At 40.2% G+C, this 23,117-nt stretch overlaps 1 protein-coding gene across 4 annotated transcripts in view; it reads right to left on the bottom strand.

Annotated features, from left to right (window-relative positions):
* Positions 1 to 23,117, bottom strand: part of TTC39B (tetratricopeptide repeat domain 39B) — a 137,215-nt gene that overhangs the window by 30,528 nt on the left and 83,570 nt on the right. For 3 of the 4 annotated variants that reach the window (XM_024252637.3, XM_024252640.3, XM_054519845.2), the window contains 5 exons: positions 17,595 to 17,705; positions 14,741 to 14,872; positions 13,575 to 13,651; positions 7,380 to 7,447; positions 3,391 to 3,455 (listed from right to left, as the gene is read on the bottom strand). In XM_024252637.3, coding sequence (XP_024108405.3) covers positions 3,391 to 3,455; positions 7,380 to 7,447; positions 13,575 to 13,651; positions 14,741 to 14,872; positions 17,595 to 17,705 — 453 coding nt within the window. The remainder of the gene's footprint in view (positions 1 to 3,390; positions 3,456 to 7,379; positions 7,448 to 13,574; positions 13,652 to 14,740; positions 14,873 to 17,594; positions 17,706 to 23,117) is intronic. The other variant, XM_054519844.2, reaches the window with a different exon arrangement.

Raw genomic sequence — 23,117 nt, 5'->3', positions numbered from 1 at the left:
GAAGTTGATTTCAACCCTCATGGATCATTCTGAGGGGTTCAAGACTTTGGTGGAGAAAGTAACTTCAGAGGTGTTAGAAACAGAAAGAGAACTAGAATTAGAAGTGGAGCCTGAAGATGCGACTGACTGCTGTCATCTCATGATGAAACTTTAATGGATGAGGAGTTGCCTCTTATGGATGAGCAAGAAAGTAGTTTCTTGAGACGAAATCTACTCCCGGTAAAGATGCCATAAACATTGTTGAAATGACAACAAAGGATTTGGAATATTAAATAAACTTAACTGATAAAGCAGCAGCAAGATTTGAGAGCATGGACTCTAACTCTGAAAGAAGTTCTCCTGTGGGTAAAGTGCCATCAAGTGGTATTGCATGCTACAGAAAAATATTTTATGAAAGGAAAAGTCAATAGGTATGGCAAACTTCACTGCTGTCCTTTTGTAAAAAATTGCCATAGCCACCCCAACCTTCAGCAACCACCACCCTGAATGTCAGCAGCCATCAACATGGAGGCAACACCTCCACCAACAAAAAAGATTATGACTTGCTGAAGCCTGAGATAATTGCTAGCATTTTTTAGCAAGAAAGTGTTTATCAATTAAGGTACGTATATTTTTTAGACATAATGGTATTGGCAGACTTAACAGAATACAGTACAGTATCAACGTAACTTTTATATGCACCAGGAAACCAAAAAGTTTGTGTGACTCACTTTATTGCAATATTCACTTTATCGTAGTGGTCTGGAACCCAAAATATCTCTGAGGTATACCTGTGTGTCTTTGCCTCTACAGGCCTATTTTAATCCTTTAGTATTTTTAGGTTTTGGTGACTAAAACAGCAATTAGCATTGAATTTAACATTCGTTTATACCTTCTAAAAATATTTCGCAAAGAAATCTATACAACAGCATGTCAGGTACCCAAGATCTACCACCCCATTCCAGGATTTTGAATGAAACACAGTTTTGTGAAAGGATTTTCAGTGAAAGTTCCTCTTAAAATACTAAATTTTCGTTCTGCTACCAGTAATGGTAGGGTAGCTTATATCAGATTAACTTTCCCACAAATAACAATTATAAATCGTAGAAAAATCAAAATATACATTTAAAACATATTTTTACACAGTGGAAAATGAAGGGAAAAAAGTAGGAGTCTCAGGAAAGGAGAAAGTAAGAATGGGGCAGAAAAAAACAGTTTGAAAAATTATGACCACAAATTTCTCAAAACCACACTTAGGCACATCATCGTCAAACTACTGAGACCCAAAGATACAAACCAGTCAGTCTTCAAAAAAGCCAGAAGAAAAGACACATTATATATAGGGGAACAATAATACAAATGAAAACTGAATAACAGAGGCTTTAATACAATAGGAAGCCAGTTTTAAAGGGCTGAAAGAAGGAAAAAAACCCATCGACTCAGAATACTATAGTTAGCAAAAATAACCTTGAAAAGAAAAAGTAAAAAGTAAATATATTTTAAGATAAATGAAAACAGAATTTGTTGAAAGCTGACACCCTATAAGAAATGCCAAAGGAAGTTGTTCAGTCTGAAAGTAAACAGGAAATATATTTACCATTTTGAATAAGAATATGAAAAATGGTAAGAATATGGGTAAAGAGAGAAGACTACAACATATAACTGATTAAAGAGAAAGTCTGACACTGCATTGTAGGGTTTATAATATATGTAAATCTGCTATACATCATAAAAATAGCACAGGGCCAGGCACGGTGGCTCACGCCTGTAATCCCAGCACTTTGGGAGGCCAAGGTGGGTGGATCACGAGGTGAGGAGTTCAAGACCAGCCCGGCCAGTATGGTGAAACCCCACCTCTACTAAAAATACAAAAATTAGCTGGCCGTGGTGGTATGTGCCTGTAGTCCCAGCTGCTCGGGAGGCTGAGGCAGGAGAGTTGCTTGTACCCAGGAGGCAGAGGTTGCAGTGAGCTGAGATCACACCACTGCACTCCAGCCTGGGCAACAAAGCAAGATCTCGGTCTCAAAAAAAAAAAAATATATATATATAGCATAAAGGACAAAACGTGGTAAATGAAATTACACTTTTGCAAAGTTCTTACAATTTATGTCCAGTGCTACAATATTAACTCTAAGTTGACTGTAATAACTTAAAAAGAATATTATAAACACTAGAGCAACCACAAAAAAAATTAGAGAGTACAGCTAAGAGAACAGCAGTTTTAAAAATGTTATTAAAGCAAAAGAAGACAGGAAAAAAGGGGGAGAGAAGAGATGAGGCAAAGAGAAAAAGCAAAATGGTAGTCACAAGTGCAAACATTCAACTGCGCAGCTATGTGAATCTACAAGAAATACAATATAAATATTTAAAAATACAATTTAAATATGAAAACAAAAATAGGTTTAAAGTAAAAGAATATATCCCATGCAAAGACTAATTATAAAAAGCACGAGTGCCTATATGAATATTAGACATAACAGATTTCAAGACAAGGAATATCACCAAAGTTAAATAGAGACATTTCAAGATGATGAAAAGGTTAATTCATTAGGAAGACAGAACAATTATAAATACATATTATAAAAGCCTAACAACAGAGCTCCTAAATATATGAGGCAAACACTGACAGAACTAAAGGAAGAAAGGGATGACTCCAGATTCAAATTTAGAGCCTTTAACACTCTGAGTAAATAACAGACAACTGGATAAAAATCAATAAGGATATGAACAATGCTACAGCCACCTCAGCTGAACATTTCTATCTATTGCAGAAAGTTCTACTGGGCAGTGCTGCTCTGGAGTCTGAACCAAAGATATTACTATAATTTTAAATTTATAAATTGTTCTAAGGAGAGAGAAACTAAAATTATCTAATCAGAAATTATATCAGTAGCTTTATTTTCAGCTAGCTCTTAAAATTGTATTTAAACTTAAATTCTGTTGTCCTATAACACTGAATACACACTCAACAAAAAATCAAGTTCATTTTTAACAACACCAAATAAAAAATCCTAGTCAGACCGGGCGCGGTGGCTCACGCATGTAATCCCAGCACTTTGGGAGGCCGAGGTGGGCAGATCACGAGGTCAGGAGATTGAGACCATCCTGGCTAACACGGTGAAACCCCGTCTCTACTAAAAATACAAAAAATTAGCCGGGCGTGGTGGTGGGCGTCTGTAGGCCCAGCTACTTGGGAGGCTGAGGCAGGAGAATGGCGTGAACCTGGGAGGCGGAGCTTGCAGTGAGCCGAGATTGCGCCACTGCACTCCAACCTGGGGACAGAGTGAGACTCCATCTCAAAAAAAAAAAAAAAAAAAAATCCTAGTCAAACTTAATTTAGGAGAATTGTGAAGAACAAAGGAGTATACAGCACAAAATTATTTACAAACCACATCTTACTTTTTAACTTACTTATATATTTGATAACTTGTTCTAATTTTGAGTCCACCTTTGATGAAGTTGATCATATTTTCATCCTGAAAATAATTCAGTTAAAAAATTAGATTATTTAGCAAAAAAGTTTAAATTGTCCCCACAGTTATGTGTTTGTGTGATTAGAAAAACAAAAACAAACAAACAAAAAAAAGTATTTTGAGGACATAATTTTGAAATTAACACATACTCTTGCTTTACATTTAAAAGTTTTTGGGGTAATTTTTCTTCCACATTAGAGGACAACAAAAAGAAAATACTTGTAAAATCCTTCAATTATTTTATATTACTAAAGAGGTAATCCTCACCAATTAGGGGCCATATGTGGTCCAAATTATTTTAACAAACATTGACATCTACTGAGCAATTTTCTTCTGGGTTTAATAGAATCTAAAATGGATGATTTTAACAACCCGCTCTAAGGCCAAACCTTCCAGTACATTACACCCAGTAAATGGGACAATGGTCCTTCTTTCACAGAGTACTTTAGCAGTCAGAGTCTATTTAATGTTGCGAATTTTACTCACACACATTTCCAGGCCCAAAATAACTGGTCTGGTTTCCGAAGTGGCTGTCACTACTATGCAATTTTGTTTTAGGAAAACAACCCACTTCGGTTATGTTTATCTGATTGTCAACAACCATAAAATTGAGGCTGTTGGCCTAGATGAATGGCATTTTCGGGGTCAGCATTCTAGGATTCTAAGACAATAAATTACATCACTTAACCACTTGAAGGAAGTTACTCTAATAGATGGTACTAGTGGAGACAGTCCTGTGTTTTGCATATCCAGAGAGAAAGTTTTTCTAGTCAATTGATATCAGAAAGATGCTCTGGCCGGGCGCGGTGGCTCACGCCTGTAATCCTAGCACTTTGGGAGGCTGAGGGGGGTGGATCACGAGGTCAGGAGATCGAGACCATCATGGCCAACATGGTGAAACCCCGTCTCTACTAAAAATACAGAAATTAGCCGGGCATGGTGGCGGGTGCCTATAGTCCCAGCTACTCAGGAGGTTGAGGCAGGAGAATCACTTGAACCTGGGAGGCGGAGGTTGCAGTGAGCCAAGATCGAGCCACTGCACTCCAGCCTGGTGACAGAGCAAGACTCCAACTCAAAAAAAAAAAAAAAAAAAAAAAAGAAGAAAAAAGGAAGATGCTCTGATATGTATTTCTCATGTACTTAAGCATCCTTCTGTAGCAAAAGAAAAACTGAATTTCATTTACTAATTTCATTAATTGCTTAAATATTTAATGTTCTAATTATTATAAGAATCAATAGATATGAAATTCAATGTTTATCTTCTTAAATTAAGGAATCTTATGATTACATAAAATCCAATACCAACCAGAAAAGAATTTCTTAAATTAGCTTGAAATATGCCTCAAAAAAAAAAACAAACATATTTCATTTCAGGATTCATCAAACTTAAACTTAATGCCTATTTTATACCAGGCACCCAAATGCAAAAACAGATGAAAGTAATACAGTACGTTAAGGGAGGGCGTCAAGCATGGGGAGGGAGTCATGCACAGGGATGGAGTCATGCATGGGGATGGGATCATGCATGGGATGTCATGAGAACACAAAGTAGTGGCATGGAGAGGGCCAGACATGCCTCCTGGAAGCATTGGTGCTTTAAGCACAAAAATAATTAGAAACTGGCCAGGTATAGAAAGGCAAAGCAGATGGGAATTTTGTAAGCAAAGTAAAACTCAAATGGAAAGACAGGGTGGCATTAAGGATCATGATGGGTTTGGCCATGTGTGCATATGTAATTCCACACTGCTGAAGAATCTATTGCAAAGAGAATGACCAGAGTTAAGAAAGCTACCTCCAGCCATGCTACTCAAGTATGCAACCCCGTCAGTGGCTTTCAAAGACACCTGTAAGGTGCCAGGGGGGTGGGGGGTAGGGAACATAGAGAGGACGTACCAGTTTTGTTTGAAAAAGAACCCCCCTCGTTTGTGATAATCTAATACAGAATACTGCCATACTGAATCAGAGCTACTGAATGCTGAAGCAGAGAAGTGACCAGGTCAGAGACTCATTTTTAAGAGGGTACTCAACCACTGCAGAATAGGGAATGAGCTGAAGGTAAAAGAAATTAGAGAAGGAGAGTCACTAGGTTGCTGTGCAGTACAGCAAAGAGTGGATAAGCACTTATTCTAGAACAATGATAGGAAGAGACGGAGCTGCACAATCTTTAAAAAGCTAAAGCAGCATGAATATAAAAGTGATTGGGTGGGAGGCATGAGGAAGAGGGGACAAGCATGGATATCTGTTTAATTTCAAATCCCCAAATATAAAATAAGCCTTCAAATCCCATATTTGATTACCAAATCCCTGTTTGGAAAACAGAAAAAAACTTGGGCCTTCATGACTATCATTATGATGCTTACTGAGGCAGTAAGACTGTTGTTATCAACCAGCCTTTGTAATGTCTGGGTTTTAGGAAACAGGGTCATGGGCTACAGTGATTCCATTTTACTAAACCAGAATCCAACCCAAGAGGTAAACCTCCAGGAAAAGAAAGAAGCAACTGTCAAATAATTTAAAAGATTGTGGCCAGGCACAGTGACTCACATCTATAATCCCAGCACTTTGGGAGGCCGAGGTGGGTGGAACACCTGAGGTCAGGAGTTCAAGACCAGCCTGACCAATATGGTGAAACCCTGTCTCTACTGAAAATACAAAAATTAGCCAGGCATGGTGGCACACATCTGTAATCCCAGCTACTCGGGGGGCTGAGATAGAAGAACTGGTTGAACCCAGGAGGCAGACGTTGCAGTGAGCCGAGATTGTGCCACTGTACTCCAGCCTGGGTGACAGAATGAGGCTCCAACCACCCTGCCACCCCTTCCCCTGCCAAAAAAAAAAAAAAAAAAAAAAAGATTGTGAGTGAAGGAAGATTTTCCATTTCACAGCTGAATTTCTTTCTGATTTCTTACAATCTCTACCTCACCTCACCCTCACTGTAGCCATCACCACCACCCATGAAGCCATTATGTGAAAATTTATGTTTTACAGAAGCATTGGAAGATACAGAAATAGGCAAGGTACTGACTGTATCAGTTCCCAGAGGTGAAATTAAAATGGATCATAAGGAAAGGATTAATTGTTTAGTGACTTCTAAAAACTGCTCTTCCAAAGGAAGAAATAAAAGCAAGGAGAATGAGAATACAGAAAGAAGGGGAAAAATAAAATTTGAAGTGTACATGCTATGCATGCATAACTGAACTTCACTGAGGCAAGTAGCGTAACAGGGGACACTTCCTCTGCCTGGGCCACTCCCATGTGCGGCCTCTACCAGTAGAAAGTGCAAAGGAGAATACTCTCCCGGTTTTCACACAGATGCATCTTAAAATTAGATGTGATGGTTGCAAAGCAGTTTCTTTAAAGTTTCTTTTTTGTTTTTGAGACAAAGTCTTGCTCTGTCACCCAAGCTGATGTGCAGTGGTACGACCTCAGCTCACAGAAATCTCCGCCTCCCAGGTTCAAGTGATTTTCCTGCCTCAGCCTCCTGGGTAGCTGGGATTACAGGCACCCGCCATCATGCCCAGCTAATTTTTTTTTTTTGTATTTTCAGTAGAGACAGGGTTTCACCATGTTGGCCAGGCTTGTCTCGAACTCCAGACCTCAGGTGGTCCGCCCACCTCAGCCTCCCAAACTGCTAGGATTACAGGCGTGAGCCACCCTGCCTGGCCTAAAGTTTCTTTAAAGACACAGTCTTTAAAGGGCAATGATTCCCAGTGGAGTGCAATTTGAAATAGATTCTTAAGTGCAGTAGAGGAGGAACAAAGCTCTGTAGCATCTTTTTCCAGCCAAAGTTTATCAGAATAACAAATATTTGCCATTACAACTCTAAGTCAAAAGAACTGAAGCTTTAACATAGAATGCACCACATTTTTCTATGCAGCACTGGCAGTCTTCCCAGCCAATACGAATTCCAAGCCAAATATTCATTACCTGCACAAACGTGAGTGCAGCTTTCTGTAGGAGACACTCGGCATAACAGATTTCAGCATGCATCTCCTCTATGAAAAACAAATAAAATTATATTAAGTAAAATCACACATCCAAAGTGATTGCTCTGTGATGTTCAGGAAAGACTGGCAGATAAATGAACCCAAGAGAGACCCCAAAACTTAGACTGCCCCTGTGCTTCCACAAAAATGGAATGATAACCCCAGTTCTCACTTTGTCAGGAAGATTTTCCTGGAATGTGTGACGTGTTCAGGGAAGTCATCCCCATTCAAACGTAACTGCAAAGAGTCAATCACTTCGTATCAGAGACCCAAACTCAACTCACAAGGGGAAATGAACATTTAAAAGCACTTTTTTAAAAAAGGAAACCACTTATTTTTTAACTTAATTAGTAACATAAAACTTTGGCTTTGTGTGGTGGTTCACGCCTGTAATCCCAGCACTTTGGGAGGCCGAGGTGGGTGGATCACCTGAAGTCAGGAGATCGAGACCAGCCTGACCAACAGGGAGAAACCCCATCTCTACTAAAAATACAAAAATTAGCCAGGCGTGGTGGCACATGCCTGTAATCCCAGCTATTCGGGAGGCTGAGGTAGGAGAATTGCTTGAACCCGGGAGGTGGAGGTTGCAGTGAGCCGAGATTGCGCCATTGCACTCCAGCCCGGGCAACAAGAGTGAAACTCCATCTCAAAAAGAAAAAAAAAAAAAAAATATTTAACACAGTTTTAAAAGTTGAAAAAAACTAAATTAAATGTATGAATGTTAGCTTCTAAAATATGAAGGTATGGTAACCATGACACTAACCAGACACATTAGCTACCTGAAAAGAAAGCAGCAATTCTCTAGAGCTCAGTGAAAAAGAAACGTCCTGCACGGCCACGTTAAGACTCCTCACACATGAAGACCTGATATAAAAAGAGGTAGCACTATACCAGTTTTAGGCTAATTTGATCATGTAAACGTCTAGCACAAGAACAAGGTACTCACAAAAAGGGGTTAGGTGGGGCTCTGTGCATCCAGGGGACCTGCGGACTACCCCAAAACACACACCCTAGCTTCCCAACCACCCATTATACTTGCAGAGGATGGAGAGACAAATCTTTACTTTTTTCCATACACAAGTCAGCAGATTCTTGCTCTACCCATGGGATGCAAAGTGGCATGATATTTAAGTAAATGAGCCTGGGGTATTTAGTAGCCTGGGCTGCTAAAAAGGCTCTGCCATGTACGAGCTATAGGACCTCGTCCCCTCTCTGCTGGTTTCCTCATTTATAAAGGCCACTAACACCGCCTCTAGTTCACAGCTGAAGGATCAAATGAAGTGCTGCACATAGAGCTCATGATACAGAGTAAGCACTGGATCAGTGCTAACTACGTGCACTGAGATTACTGCCCATGATCCACGTCACTGCTTTTTGGTAAAAGCTCAGAAAGCAGAAAGCATTTTTATGTGGAGTGTGACTGAAAATAGGGTATTTCTTATTATTGGGATTAGTGCTAAATAGACTTAGATGACAACAAGTACTTTCTTGCGCTTATACACATAGATGCCACCCCCACCCTACACACACATACAACCCACTGGTTCTCACAAATTGGTTCAAGTTCCTGCCATGCTCATATTCCAAATGTTTAATTTACAAAGAAGCACCTCTGCAGCTAAGGTCTTCAACAGTACACAGAAAGATGGAGCCAAAGCCATTAACAGACCAAACTTGAGGAGTTACAGCCTGCACATCCACAGTCAGGGTCTCAGTCCTTCAGAACACCTCTCCTCAAAGTGTGCCTAGTGATTTTCTAGCTGTGTTCAGCGGGATACCAACTGGTAACTTATTTTTACCCAGTCACCTGAATATCCTCTTCCTAGGTAATTCTGTAACAGAGTGAGAACCAGGAATTACGAGCTATGAAAGTCTGCTCAGGAATACAGATTGCTGGCTTGGGGTACATGCAGAGGGGATGAAGTCTCTGGTGGTGATGGCAGCGGTGGGTTGGGGGCGGAGGGGAGTGTGCCGGTAACAGGAGCAAGGAAAGCCAAGAGCACCTTCAGGAAAAGCCAGTCAAGGGAGGAGACATCAATGAGGCTGCAAGGGTTAAGTCAAGGCTCAATTATAAATGGCCTTGAATGTTAGAGTCTGCACTTGATTCAGGAGGCAACAGTGAGTCAGTCCCCGCAGAGATCTGAGCAGACAGGTGGGCAGATCAGGGTTAAGTGAAAGATGAACAAATTTAAGAGCAGCATGGGGATGTGACAACAAGGCAGACAGAAAAGGCATGAGAGTTTGAACTTTGTATTCTGCAAATAAGTATCTGTCATATTAAATCCCTTTCACATCCTAGGTACTCACTGCATTTAAATATCTGCTTGTAATGGGAATTTGAAACCCATTTGGGGCAATCCGCCAGCCACAAGAGAAAAGAACTAGTATGTTCCACATTAAACCCATGAAAAGTTTAATGAAATGTACTCACTCCTGTAGACAACCAGACACTCAAGGATGTAAATGAAAATTACCAAGAGGAAAAACAAATCACACACTAAAGCTACAATGTTTTGACATGCTCCCTTGAACACAAAGTCTGTTTGGGTTGCAGTTGACAGCCAAACTCACTAAGAATAAAATACAGCTTAATTTATAAAAGTCTTATTCTTTCACTGTGGTTGATTTACATTGCATAGTTCTTTAGTTCTCAAAATTAGCCATTAGGCACTTATGAGTAGGTAACTACCAGAATATCTCTTAATTATAAATTCCTTAGTCCACAGGAGTAAATAACTTCATGATGCACTGAAATAATGTTAGCTAAGCACTGCTTTTAGATATGAAAGTCTAAATAAACCTGTATTTCATAATAGGCTATAGTCACAAGTTTATTAGTTTATTTTTTTATTTATGTAGAGACAGGGTCTTGCTCTGTCACCCAGGGTGGAGTACAGGGGCATGATCTGCACTCACTGCAACCTCTGTGATGTGCTTAGGCTTTGTGTCCTCACCCAAATCTCATCTTGAATTGTAATCCCCATAATCCCCTTGTATCAAGGGTGGGACCTGGTGGGAGATATTTCGATCATGGGGGTGGTTTCTCCCATGCTGTTCTCATGACAGTGAGTGAGTTCTCACGAGATCTGATGGTTTTATAAGTGTTTGACAAGTTCCTCCTACATGCACTTCTCCTTCCTGCCACCTTGTGAAGAAGGTACCTTGCTTCCTCTTTGCCTTCTGCCATGATTTTAAGTTTCCTGAGGTCTCCCCAGCTATTCAGAACTATGAGTCAATTAAACCTCTTTCCTTTATAAATTACTCAGTCCTGGGCAGTTCTTTAGGGTAGTATGAAAATGGACTAATACACTCTACCTCCTGGGCTCAAGGGATCCTCCCACCTTAGCCTCCCGAGTAGCTGGGATTACAGGCACAAGCCACCAGACCCAGCCTACTTTTTATAATTAGTAAAAAGTAATTTTCTACCTTATTCCAGATTTCCTAAACTGCCATTGTTCAAAGACATTACAAAAACATAACAACACAGTATCATCTGTTTTCAAGATGACTAACACAGAAATAATTCATTATTTCCTTCATCCATATATGACACATTTCATGCCCTTCTCTACTTGCCTACAGGAGAAAGTGTGGGTTACAATGGAAGAGTTGTGGCTTAGGGAAAGGCAGATGATCAGTTAACCCTACTCTGCTAGGTGGGGAATCCTGGCCATTTGTTGATAACTCTGATCAAGTTCCAAGTCTACAAAGAGGAGGTTAGATTGGTTAATGTTAAGAAAAGCAACAAGGACAGAATATGGCACATACAGGATGCTTTTTAAAAAGGGAGGATTATCGGCCGGGTGCAGTGGCTCACACCTGTAATCTCAGTACTTTGGGAGGCTGAGGTGGGCAGATCATGAGGTCAGGAGATTGAGACCATCCTGGCTAACATGGTGAAACCCCGTCTCTACTAAAAATACAAAAAATTAGCCGGGCGTGGTGGCAGGCGCCTGTAATCCCAGCTACTCGGGAGGCTGAGGCAGAAGAATGGTGTGAACCCGGGAGGCGGAGCTTGCAGTGAGCCGAGATCATGCCACTGCACTCCAGCCTGGGCAACAGAGTAAGACTTGGTCTCAAAAAAAAAAAAAAAAAAGGAGCATTATCATCTTATTTTTCAAATTATTATTATTATTTTTGAGACAGAGTATCACTCTGTCACCCAGGCAAGAGTGCAGTGGCACGATCTCGGCTCACTGCAACCTCCACCTCCTGGGTTCAAGCTCCCGCCTCAGCCTCCTGAGTAGCTGGGACTACAGGTGTGCGCCACCATGCCTGGCTAATTTTTATATTTTTAGTAGAGACAGGGTTTCACCATGTTGGCCAGGCTCGTCTGGAACTCCTGACCTCGTGATCCACCCGCCTCGGCCTCCCAAAGTGCTGGGATTACAGGTGTGAGCCACCACACCCGGCCAAATTATTATTATTATTTATACTCATACAAAAAATACCATGTCATTCATGCCAAAACGCAGCTAAAAAAAAATCTCAAATATCAGCCTTCATACGAAATGGAAAAAAGGGAGGCAGAGGTCAATGGGCCACTAGAGGGAAGCCAGAGAGAGGGTAACAGAAAGGAGAATACAACAAGAGTTCAATTTCTTTTGGGCCTATTTGATTTCTCATTAACCCACTTTAGTGAACTACATAAGCAGCCCAAAGATGGAAAATATGCAGACATATTCTATCCGAAGTCAAGGGGATAAATACATTCTTATAAATAGTTGGAGGTCAGTTTCTGGAGAAAAAGATGATGGGTTTCAGCTGCCTAGAGTGACCAATGAAATGCCATTCTGTTTGACCATGGTTTTGGGGTCAACATCATGCCCCTTTGAAATAAGTCCCAAAGATGTGAAATGTCTCATAATTCCTCTCCTATAATCAATACTCTAGCTTCACATCATGCAAATGTTCCCAAGTTCTCCAACGTCCATAACAAGCTGATAATACTCATCTAACAAAATAAACAAAACTTCCCAATAAAACACACTCAAAAATATGTCTGACATATACTTGACCATTAGAAATTACTCTGACAGCAATATCCAGAATAGCTCTTGCTCTAATCAGCCAAAGCTACTTCTAGTAGCTTTGTATTTTGTGTTTTCTAGTATGGCATATTCTAGTATTTTGTGTTACCTCTTCACAGAACATGTTTGACAATGGCAATACAGGCACAGATTCTCCTGGGATGGCAAAAGCTTTATTCTACAATAGTGACATTTGAAGGACATTTTTTTTTCCTTCTACAGGAATATTTAGATGCTCCTTTCTTGTAAACTATTGTGGACTAGAGTGTAACACTGAAAAGACAGAACTGATGATGAACCTTCTGCCCTAGTCCCAGGGAGCACATCAAGCAATTGACAGCAACAGGGGTCATTTCCTCCCAGCCATTCCTGGATTCTTGAATATTCCCAAATGTCCACAAACCGAGCATCTTCCATACTGTGAAACATTATCATTTTTAAAAGATATCAAAATTACTTTCACTTTGAAAAAAATTTTTAATAGCTTGTGGAAAACTGAAACTCTCAAAGATGAATGGTAAGAATATAAACTGACCTATATGTAGAAAAAAACTGGGAATACCTATAAATATTGTAAGTTTTCAAACTGTCAGTCCTGGTTCTTCCACTTTTAGGAATCTATCTTATGAAATAACTTTTTAAAATGCATGAATCCATATGTATAAGGATTCTAGGACACTATTATTTATATCAATGAAAAAATAAAAGCCATAGAGAAAAGCCAAGTAAAGTGCAGTATATCAATCCTATGGAATACCACACAGCTGTTAAACACTCACATGTAACAACCTGGGGAAGTGTCAATGTCAAATTCACATTGTAGGACAACACCTATTATGTGATTCTATGCTTGCAAAAAAAAAAAAAAATGAACAATCCATGAGCAACAACAAAAACCTTATGTGTACCTTATTTATGTATTTGAGTATGTACACAGAAAAGGCTTCAAAATGAACTATTAACAATGGTTACTTCCGGAGGGTGAGTATGATACGGAAGAGAAAAAGACATTCCATTTACTTTATATACTTCGGTATGGAATTTTATGAGATGATCATTTAACTATTAAAATCAAGGAATAAAGTGATCTTTTAAATGACTTTTACCTTCGCTCAGTTGCTCCAGGGATCCTCTAGAAAGAAGACTTGAGAAAGATTCTACAACTGTGTATTTTTTCCTGTATCTACATTGAATAAATAAAAAGGGAGATAGAAAATAGAAAAAAAAAATCAGGCTGAGCTCATTTTCATTTGACATTCATTTCAGTCACTATCACACCAAAGAGTCAAAAAGCTGAAACTCTAAACCCTGAAGTCTATAGGACACAGATCATCCTTTTCCAACACTCTACATGCAGCACTGGCTAGCCATTTGTGGGAACTCAGTCTGTGTTACTGAACACCACGTGGGGAAACCCACACACACCAATGAAAACTAACCTCCAAAGTACTTTCCCTTATCCCTATAACTAAAATCAGTATTTGTGGTAAAATTCTCCACAGGTTAAAAATGAAGTTAAAGTGCAATATTTGGAAGCTCTCTTCATTTGAGGAACTTACAACACAATTACATCAGGATGTAATTTCACCCATGTTAACCTTCTGATCATGAACCTTCTGCCCTAGTCCTATGGGGGCACATCAAGCAATTGACAGCAACAGGGGTCATTTCCTCCCATCCATCTGATCAGGGTGCTGCAGCCAGCCATTCCTGGATTCTTGAATATCCCTAAATGTCCACAAACCAAGCATCTTCCATACTGTGAAACATTTATCATTTTTTAAAAGATATCAAAATAACTTTCCCCTTGAAAAAAATTTTGATAGGGTCTTCCTATACACACAAAGTAAAGCTTAAAATAAAACTAAAAATCTATCTCATTTTCACCAAACAAAAGTGTTCAAAAACAGGTCCTTCTTAAACAAATAAAACATTCCCTCATGAATTTGCATCTCCCACTTAAAACAAGAATGTTCCTTGTATGGCTTGGTTTGGCATGCAGTACCTAACGTCATCTACGTTTAGAGATGCTTGCTGCTAATCCCACTGAAATCCCCCCCAGATCTCTGTAGCTCAGACCCCAGGCTATCAAAAAGAAAAGTGGAATATATAGATGCCAAATGGGAATCCTTCAGCTTCGAGGCTGAATTTCTTTTCTGTAACTGTGGCCAATTTCAAACACAGAGCTCTTGGTCAGGCAAATGACATTATTTTTGTCACACAGGCATAAAAGTTTGCAGTCACATCTTAAGTATTTAATGACTCATCATACTTTTGGCAGGTTTGTAAAGCATCCTTCATGGCAGAAATGCCGTTCTGGATGTCCTGTTGCTCGAAGGTCAGGACAGCCTGCAACACCACAATGGTACTGTAGCCCAAGGCATGGTACATACTCTCCTTAGCCCTGGGAAGAACACAGGGAATTCAGACATTTTAATTCAATGGGAATACTGATCATAAGAAATCCTAGTAAATGCATGTCCTGACTTGCACAGTAACCTTTATTCCTTCACCATAATCACCGAAATTATATGGGTGGTGAAAAGTAACCTCTTAAAAACTCAAATACCAAGGACTTTCCAATGTAAACCCACACAGGCGGAACAAAATGTTCCAGGTTGAAGGGGACAATATGCATTTCCCTATTTCAACAGAAGAGGGCAGCCTGCAGGCAGATTGCAAGCAAACCAACTGTTTTCTGTTGAAAAGGGGGCAGCATAGGGCCTTTGGCTCTGAAATAAGTGCTAAAATAAAGGCCGCTGGAAATGTATTTTTTGACAGAGAGATTCTGACATATTTTTTCAAAAATAAAGGCTCATATAAAATAATCCCTCTCCTCTCCAGCCAAAGGCCAACAGCAAACAAGATTTTGGAATAAGTTAGGCTGGTCACAAGAGCCATGACCAAAGTAATTGTCAGACCTTGTATCTAGTCTAATCCCATTATCTGAGGTTCCTGATTAAAGTTCTTGATATTTCAAATCATCAAGTTACAGTGAGAACTGCTTCAGGATTCTTAAGGATGTTAACTAGTCCTAATGGATGGCAGACATCCAGATTCTCAGGCTATGAGAACATCATTTATTTTCTCAAAACTTCTTAAGCTGTATTAATTATTTATAAGGTTTAAAATGGTAATGCATGGTTTTGTTTTTAAATATTAATGCATAACAGCCTGCTGCCATGCAAAACAAATGCAAGCCACATTATTCTTTGCCTCCATGGAAATAGTATAAACATCCTTCGGTAATCTGCAGCTTGTCCTGAACATTGAGGGCACTATCTGTTCAAAAGAACCACAAGGAATCAGAGCAGCCCAAAGTTAATCACTAATTGTGGTTTCAAACCTCACATTTTTAACTGAAAGCTCTTTCAAGAAGCAAAAAAAAAAAAAATGATTCAAGTGAGGGAAAAGTATTTTTATTTATTTAATTTTTTTTGAGACAGAGTTTCGCTCTTGCTGCCCAGGCTGAAGTTCAATGGCACAATCTCGGCTCACCACAACCTCCGCCTCCCGGGTTCAAGTGATTCTCCTGCCTCAGCCTCCCGAGTAGCTGGGATTACAGGCATGCACCACCATGCCCGGCTAATTTTTTGTATTTTTAGTAGAGACAGGGTTTCTCCCTGTTGGTCAGGCTGGTCTCGAACTCCCGACCTCAGGTCATCCATCTGCCTCGGCCTCCCAAAGTATTGGGATTACAGGCGTGAGCCATTTAAACACTGAAACATGTACAAAAGTCGGAGACTAACCTGACTGAATACAACACTAAATCATTTATTTTCATTCCATGTTATGACCAGCTGTGTGTCAGTGGCAGAGAAAGACTTGTTTGAATAAAAATCAAACGAGATAATGGATACAAAAATACAGTTAAATGGAAGAAATAACTTCTAGTATTTAATAATAGAGAAATTATAATTAACAATAATTTATCGTTATTTGAAAATAGCTAGAAGAGAATAATTATAAATGTTCCTGAACAGATAAATGTTTGAGGTGATGGATAACCCAGCTACCCTGATTGATCACTGAACACTGTATACAGGTAAGGAATTATCACATGTACTCCAAAAATAGGTACAACTATGGCTCATGAATAAAAGCATTTAAAAACCCAAAGAAGACAGGCAAGTAGGCTGAGAAAAGAGACAGAAGGAGAGACCGAGAGAGGGAAAGACAAGCAGACAAAAGGAGGTAGAGACAGGAGACAAAGAAGTCTGAGGGACAGAGGAGGACAGAAGGAAAAAAGCAGGGGACACGCAAGGTGGAGATTGTGAGGCAAATATTGAAGACAACACTGGAAAATTTCCTTAGACTACAGGGCTTCACCATCGATTTCATCATTTGTTCTTAACCTGTGAAACGATAGCTGACCCATCTTGATTACAGCTACTCTAAATCTTAACAGAATTACCATAGCAGCTCCTCAGCAGGTCAATCAATCTCTAAGATTCAAATGACCAGAGTCCAGTCACCCTGGTAACCACTCAAAGTAAGGAACGAGATTGCCGACTTTTATGCCCAAGTAATCTTGGAAATTATTATATGAGGTCTAAGCTTCATCTAAGCAAGTGTTTGAGGGCACAATGTAAGATTATTCTTGTCAAGATAAAGGCCAAGTAAGCAGGCAAGTACAGGTTTTATTGCCACACCTGAAAACTTAACAGGTACTATTAACTGAAATTAAATTGCTTGTTTGTCAAACAAATAGAGAACCCCAATAATAGTCTTCTTATCTTAAATTTCTTTATAGCACTGAGATCGGCATATTCTGGTTCTTCCCCTCCCCATTTCAAAGGAAAATTTTCTCAATAACATTTAAAAGGAACAAACATAAAAACATTTCACTGAAGAAAGCAAAATTGAAGCCTTATAAAACTACTTATAAGATGACAATATCTGAACAAGAGAGATTAAAATATGCGAAACAATCAGAAATTTTCTACTAATTATATTTGAAAACTCAGATTTCTAAACTGAATTTTAAAAGTGACCAAAGAGGTCTGAACTAAATTAGCTGATCAATATTCAGATGGGAACAGCCAAATTAATTTACAAGCATGACATCAGAGAATCATCAGAAACATCTGAAAGATATTTTATCTAAAAGACACAAAGTAAATTACCAGGGGCGAAGCAATTCTAAGGCATCTGTAAATTTGTTGCTTAGAAATAAGTTCAATGCCACAGCACATTCTTCGAGGCCACTTTTGAGATCCACCTTGGTTGATGATGAACTAAAGATCAAGAAAAAAGCACAGAGAATTTCTATAGCTTTACGATCAGCAAGTTGTCCCCAGGGAGTGTGTGTGTGTGTGTGTGTGTGTGTGTGTGTGTGTGTGTGTGTGTGTGTGTGTGTGTGTGTGTGTGTGTGTGTGTGGATTCTGGAGACAGGACAGGCTGGAATTCTAACTTTGCTACTTACTGTCTATAAGATCCCTGAGTCTCAACTTTCTGATCTGTAAAATGGGAAGACCAACACCTACTTCATGGGGCTGCTGTGAGGATGAGGTAAAGTGACAAATGCTGCTCATAGCAGGTGCTAAATAGATGATAGTTCCCTTCCCCACTGTTTCAAAGACCATACATGTAGGAATTCCACACTTTTGTACATGGAGGAGGGGCAGATTTCTGGTTGTACATGGGAAAAAAATGTGCTTCATTGGAAAACCATGCACTGTTGAGACTCTAGAGGAGACCTCTACAGGTAATTAGATTCTGATTCTCGGGGAAATTACAACTCTGTAAATTGTAGATAACTAATAGCAGTGCAAAATAACTGTTGTCTATAGGCATGTTAATTTTGTCCTGGCCAGTAGAGGTTCAACTAACTTCCCTCCCCCACCGTGGAATAAGTTAGTTTTCCTGAGTTTGCATATTAATTTCAACAGTACTTTACTTCACAGAAATTTGTTCTGTTTTGATTTCTCCTTTGAACCTATTATAACATCTGCCAAATGTCCTCATCTATAATTAATAATTAATCGGTGATTAAATAAAATCCTTAACATGTTCATTTTTGTATCTATATGAGTCATGATTTTATCCTTTTTTGAAAATTATATATTAATCACTTATGATTGACAGAAATTTTGTTCTTTAAAGTCATCTCTAAAATGTTTTGTGTAACAACTTGTAACAGGGAAATATTTCAGTAAGTAAATGAGCAGTAGGATGATTTGGCAAACAAAAATGCTGATAAGAAATAAACCAGCAGGTATGTTTGGCTCATGCCCAGCACTTTAGGAGACTGAGGCAGGAGGAATGCTTGAGACTGGGAGTTCAAGACCAGCCTGGGCAACAGAGTGAGCACTCGTCTCTATAAAAAAGTTTTTTTAAATAGCCAGGCATGTGGTGTGTGCCTGTAATCCCAGCTACAGGCATTGCAGCGGGAGGACGCTTGAGCTCAGGAGTTTGTGGCTGTAGTGAGCCATGATCACGCCACTGTACTCCAGCCTGAGCAATAGAGACTTTGTCTCAAAAAAATAAAATGAGGCTAGGCGTGGTGGCTGATTACAGGCTCAAAGTGCCCGTAATCCCAGCACTTTGGGAGGCCAAGGCAGGTGAATCACTTGAGGTCAGGAGTTAGAGACCACCCTGACCAACATGGTGAAACCCCGTCTCTACTAAAAATACAAAACTAGCTGAGTGTGGTGGCACATGCCTGTAATCCCAGCTACTCGGGAGGCTGAGGCAGGAGAATCACTTGAACCCAGAAGGCGGAAGTTGCAATGAGCCGAGATTGCACCATGGTACTCCAGCCTGGGCGACAAGAGTGAAACTCCATCTCAAAAAAAATAAATAAATGAGACAGGCATGGTGGTTCATGCCTCTAATCCCAGCACTTTGGGAGGACGAGGCAGGTGGCTCATTCGAGGTCAGGAGTTTGAGACCAGCCTGGCCAACATGGTGAAACCCCGTCTCTACTAAAAATACAAAAATTAGCTAGGTTGGGTGTGGTGGTGCACTCTTTATAATCCCAGCTACTCAGGAGGCTGAGGCAGGAGAATTGCTTGAACCTGGAAGGCAGAGGTTGCAGTGAGCCAAGACCATGCCACTGCACTCCAGCCTGGGCAACAGAACGAGACGCTGTCTCAAAAACTAAATAAATAAATAAATAAATAAAATGAAATAAAAATAAATAAACTTGATAAGTATTTGAAGTTGAGTTTCCATCCCACCAACCTCTTCAATTTCATTCTTTAAAACATGAAAGCAAAGTGCCCCTTCAGTGACTCTTCTAGCAGGAATAGGTTCTGAAGGCAAGGCCAGAACCCTTCTCTCCTCGCAGGTCTTCTCACGGCTCCTTCTTATTATTCAGATCTAAGCTAATGCACAGCAGCCTGGCTGACCCCATCCCATCCTGTCTCACTGTTTTTTCTCCCACCATTATTACCACCCAAAAGTATCCTGTGCATGTAGCATTTGTAGACATGCTTGTCTGTCTTTCCTCTCTAGGACATAAATGCAAGGAGGTTGTTTTAGTCATTCCTGTGCACCAGTGCCTTTGACAATACCTAGAACATATTACGTGCTCAAAAAATATGTTGAGTGGTGAATGGGTGGATGGACGGGTACAACGGCTCTGAGTAGAAACAGAGACTTCTTCATGCCTAGAGTTTGAGACACCTCCTGTAGGATGGAGTAGAACCAAGGCAAGCTCTCGATGGAGGGCTAAGAATCGCTTTGCCCTTAAATTTCCAGCGAATGAAAAGACCAAGTAAGAATGCTAGGAGTTCACAAACCTCTCACGGCAAGATTTTTCACAAGAAAGTTGCCTGATACCTCCTGTAACAGTCCATCATGAAATTTTGTCAGTGTTACATTCTGAACATCTCTTGAATTTATCCTGTCTCATCTCTACTGTCCAGTCCAGGTTGGTCACCATGTGTTGCCTGGGGTCTATAGACCCATTTCTTTCCCCATTGCCTACCTCTGCCCTTCATCAAATCTTTACCTAAAGCCCTTTCAACTAATATTTATGGTAAATATGTGCCAGGTACTCTTCTAGGTGCTGGCAATACAGCAATGAACAAGACACACAGGATCCCAGGCTCTCAAAGAGCTTTCATTCTACTGGAGAAGGGAAGGCAGATTTGCACAAGCAGACCAAGAACTGACCAGGGTCATCCCTGATTGGGATAAGTGGTCTGGAAGAGAACCTAGTTTTGGTGGGATGCAGGGGTAAGGAGAAGGCCCAACATTAATGAGGATGGTCAGGAAAAGCTCTCCAAAAAGGTGACATCCAATTGCTGTATAATGGAGCCAGCGAAGGGAATATCTAGGTTGAGGGCAGAGGGGGGATTCTAAACTGGGAATGTGATGAGCAAGGCAGAGAATGAGAGAAAATGAGGACAGAAAACAGGCAAAAGCCAGAAACCATAGCGGCAGAGAGGATGTATTTTATTCTTTGAACAAAAGAAAATACATCAGCTCTGAAATCCTCACTCTTTTTCTCAACATCCCTTCCGTTCAAATATTAGGTGTTCCCATTTTACCTCCTGCCAATTCTCGCTAAGGCTACACCTCATCCTTCATTACCAGGAAACAGACTGTGAACAGATACTAGTCCTCTTGCCAAACATCCACCTCTGCATCTCAGCTGGCCACACTGTCACCTGGGAGGATACACTATACACACCCCCCACTTAGATACACAAAGTGGGAGCTCAGCACCTCCGAGCACGTAAACTCAGCTCTTCTGAGTGGTTTACAATGATGCTCACCTGGAATTAACACCCCTCTCCAGCACATTAGGGCTACCATGGGTTCTGTAAGGAATGACCAGGAGAGCAACTTTCACCATGGCCAAGACTTCTGTCAAGTATCTCTTGGACACACGTGTTCCTCTTCATTTCCACTGCCATCACATTAATTGAGACTGTCATCACTTCAGATCTGAATTCTGAAATGCTCTCCAAGAATGCCTTCCTATTACTGCTTTGACTCCATGGTTCTCAAACTCCAGCACATATCAGACACACTGGGATACCACTCTCAGGTTACTCTTCTCTTCCTAAAACAGATGCTCATCATTCTGCCTCCTTAGATTAAGAACCTAAAGTAGCTACCCACACCTACCACGTGAACTGGAAATTGGCTCACCATACCTGTCCAACCAGACTGGAATGATGAGCAAGGCAATTTAAAAACAGTCCAGTATAGCCAGGTGCGGTGGCTCACGCCTGTAATCCCAGCACTTTGGGAGGCCGAGGTGGGTGGATCACGAGGTCAGGAGCTCCAGACCAGCCTGGCCAACATGGTGAAACCCTGTCTCTACTCAAAATACAAAAATTAGCTGGGCATGGTGGCACACACCAGTAATCCCAACCACTGCGGAGGTTGCAGTGAGCTGAGATCATGCCACTGCATTCCAGTCTGGCAACAGAGCGAGACTCTGTCTCAAAAAAAAAAAAAAAAAAAGCACTCCAGCATTTTTTGCAAGAGGCTCATCAGCATAGCATCCCCCTCAAGTACAGCATGATATAAATAATGAAAAGATTCCTGGACTGGAAATTAGAAGTCAGCCAAGCCATTCTCTAGCCTTGTGACCTTCACAATGTCCCTTAACTTCCCTGAGTCCCTAGCCTCATCTTTGAAGTGCTCTCATTTCACAATGTCTGCAGCAGAAGCAAAGGCAATGGTTATTATGAGTGTGTTTTGTGAACTTTCAAGCCCTGTGCAAGTTAACAACCATGTCTAATTCTCCAAAAACTGTGGTGCTCAGCCCACATATTCATATTCCTGCCCTGCTGGAGACATGCCCGAGTGCCTTTCATAATATATATCTTCAGTGAGGTGACGACTCCTCATGTTTCTAATTTAAAAGATATGTTCATTTAAGGCAGGATGAGTTTTTTAGTCTATTTTAAAATATACATATATAAAATGAACACATAACTTATAAAAATTTGGAACTATACTATATCATTATCACTTACATTCCAATTCTTATTTTAGTAATTACTTTATAAGCTTGGTTACAAAAAAACTTCATAGTAAATGAGCATCTGGGCTCTGGAATCAGATCCTTTTATTCATTTCCTGACTCCCTTTTGCCTCAAGAGAAGTCAAATGTTTCCCACGATATATTGGTTCCACTGAAACTGTGATCCTAGAGAACTAGGCTGCAGCCTCCCAAGGCCATTTGCTATTACTTAACTGGAGGTTTTGTCTCTTTCCTCTAGAAATCATAATTCTTACTCACTTATGTTGGACAGGGAAATAACCGGTGACTTTTTTCCCCTCTTTCCAAATTATCTGAACTCTGCTAACATTACTTTTATAATGGAAAAACTGATTTATAAAAATTTTGAAACATAAAAGTAGTATTTTAAATAAGAACAAAGGAAAAGTCTTTTCTCTACCACTTCCCAGTTCTGTAACCTTGAACAACTCACTTTACCTCTGTAAGTCTCAGCTTCCTTATCTGTAAGACAGGGATCGTTAAGTCTGCAGTTACTACTATAAAAAGTAGTTGCAAAGATGGAGGAAGCTCCTGGAATTAAAAGCATAAGCATTTATATATATTGAGGCATTACTACAATTCTCCAGAAGTGTCAACCTGCCCCAACTCCCCTGCTAAGAACCACATATGCACACATACATGGTGACCTGGCAGTTTCTCTGCACTTTGCTCATAATCTGAT

This window comes from Pongo abelii, chromosome 13, assembly GCF_028885655.2.
Source record: "Pongo abelii isolate AG06213 chromosome 13, NHGRI_mPonAbe1-v2.0_pri, whole genome shotgun sequence".
NCBI lineage: Eukaryota > Metazoa > Chordata > Mammalia > Primates > Hominidae > Pongo > Pongo abelii.
Note: the sequence above shows the minus strand (reverse complement) of the source record. Positions and strands in the feature narration are given on the sequence as shown.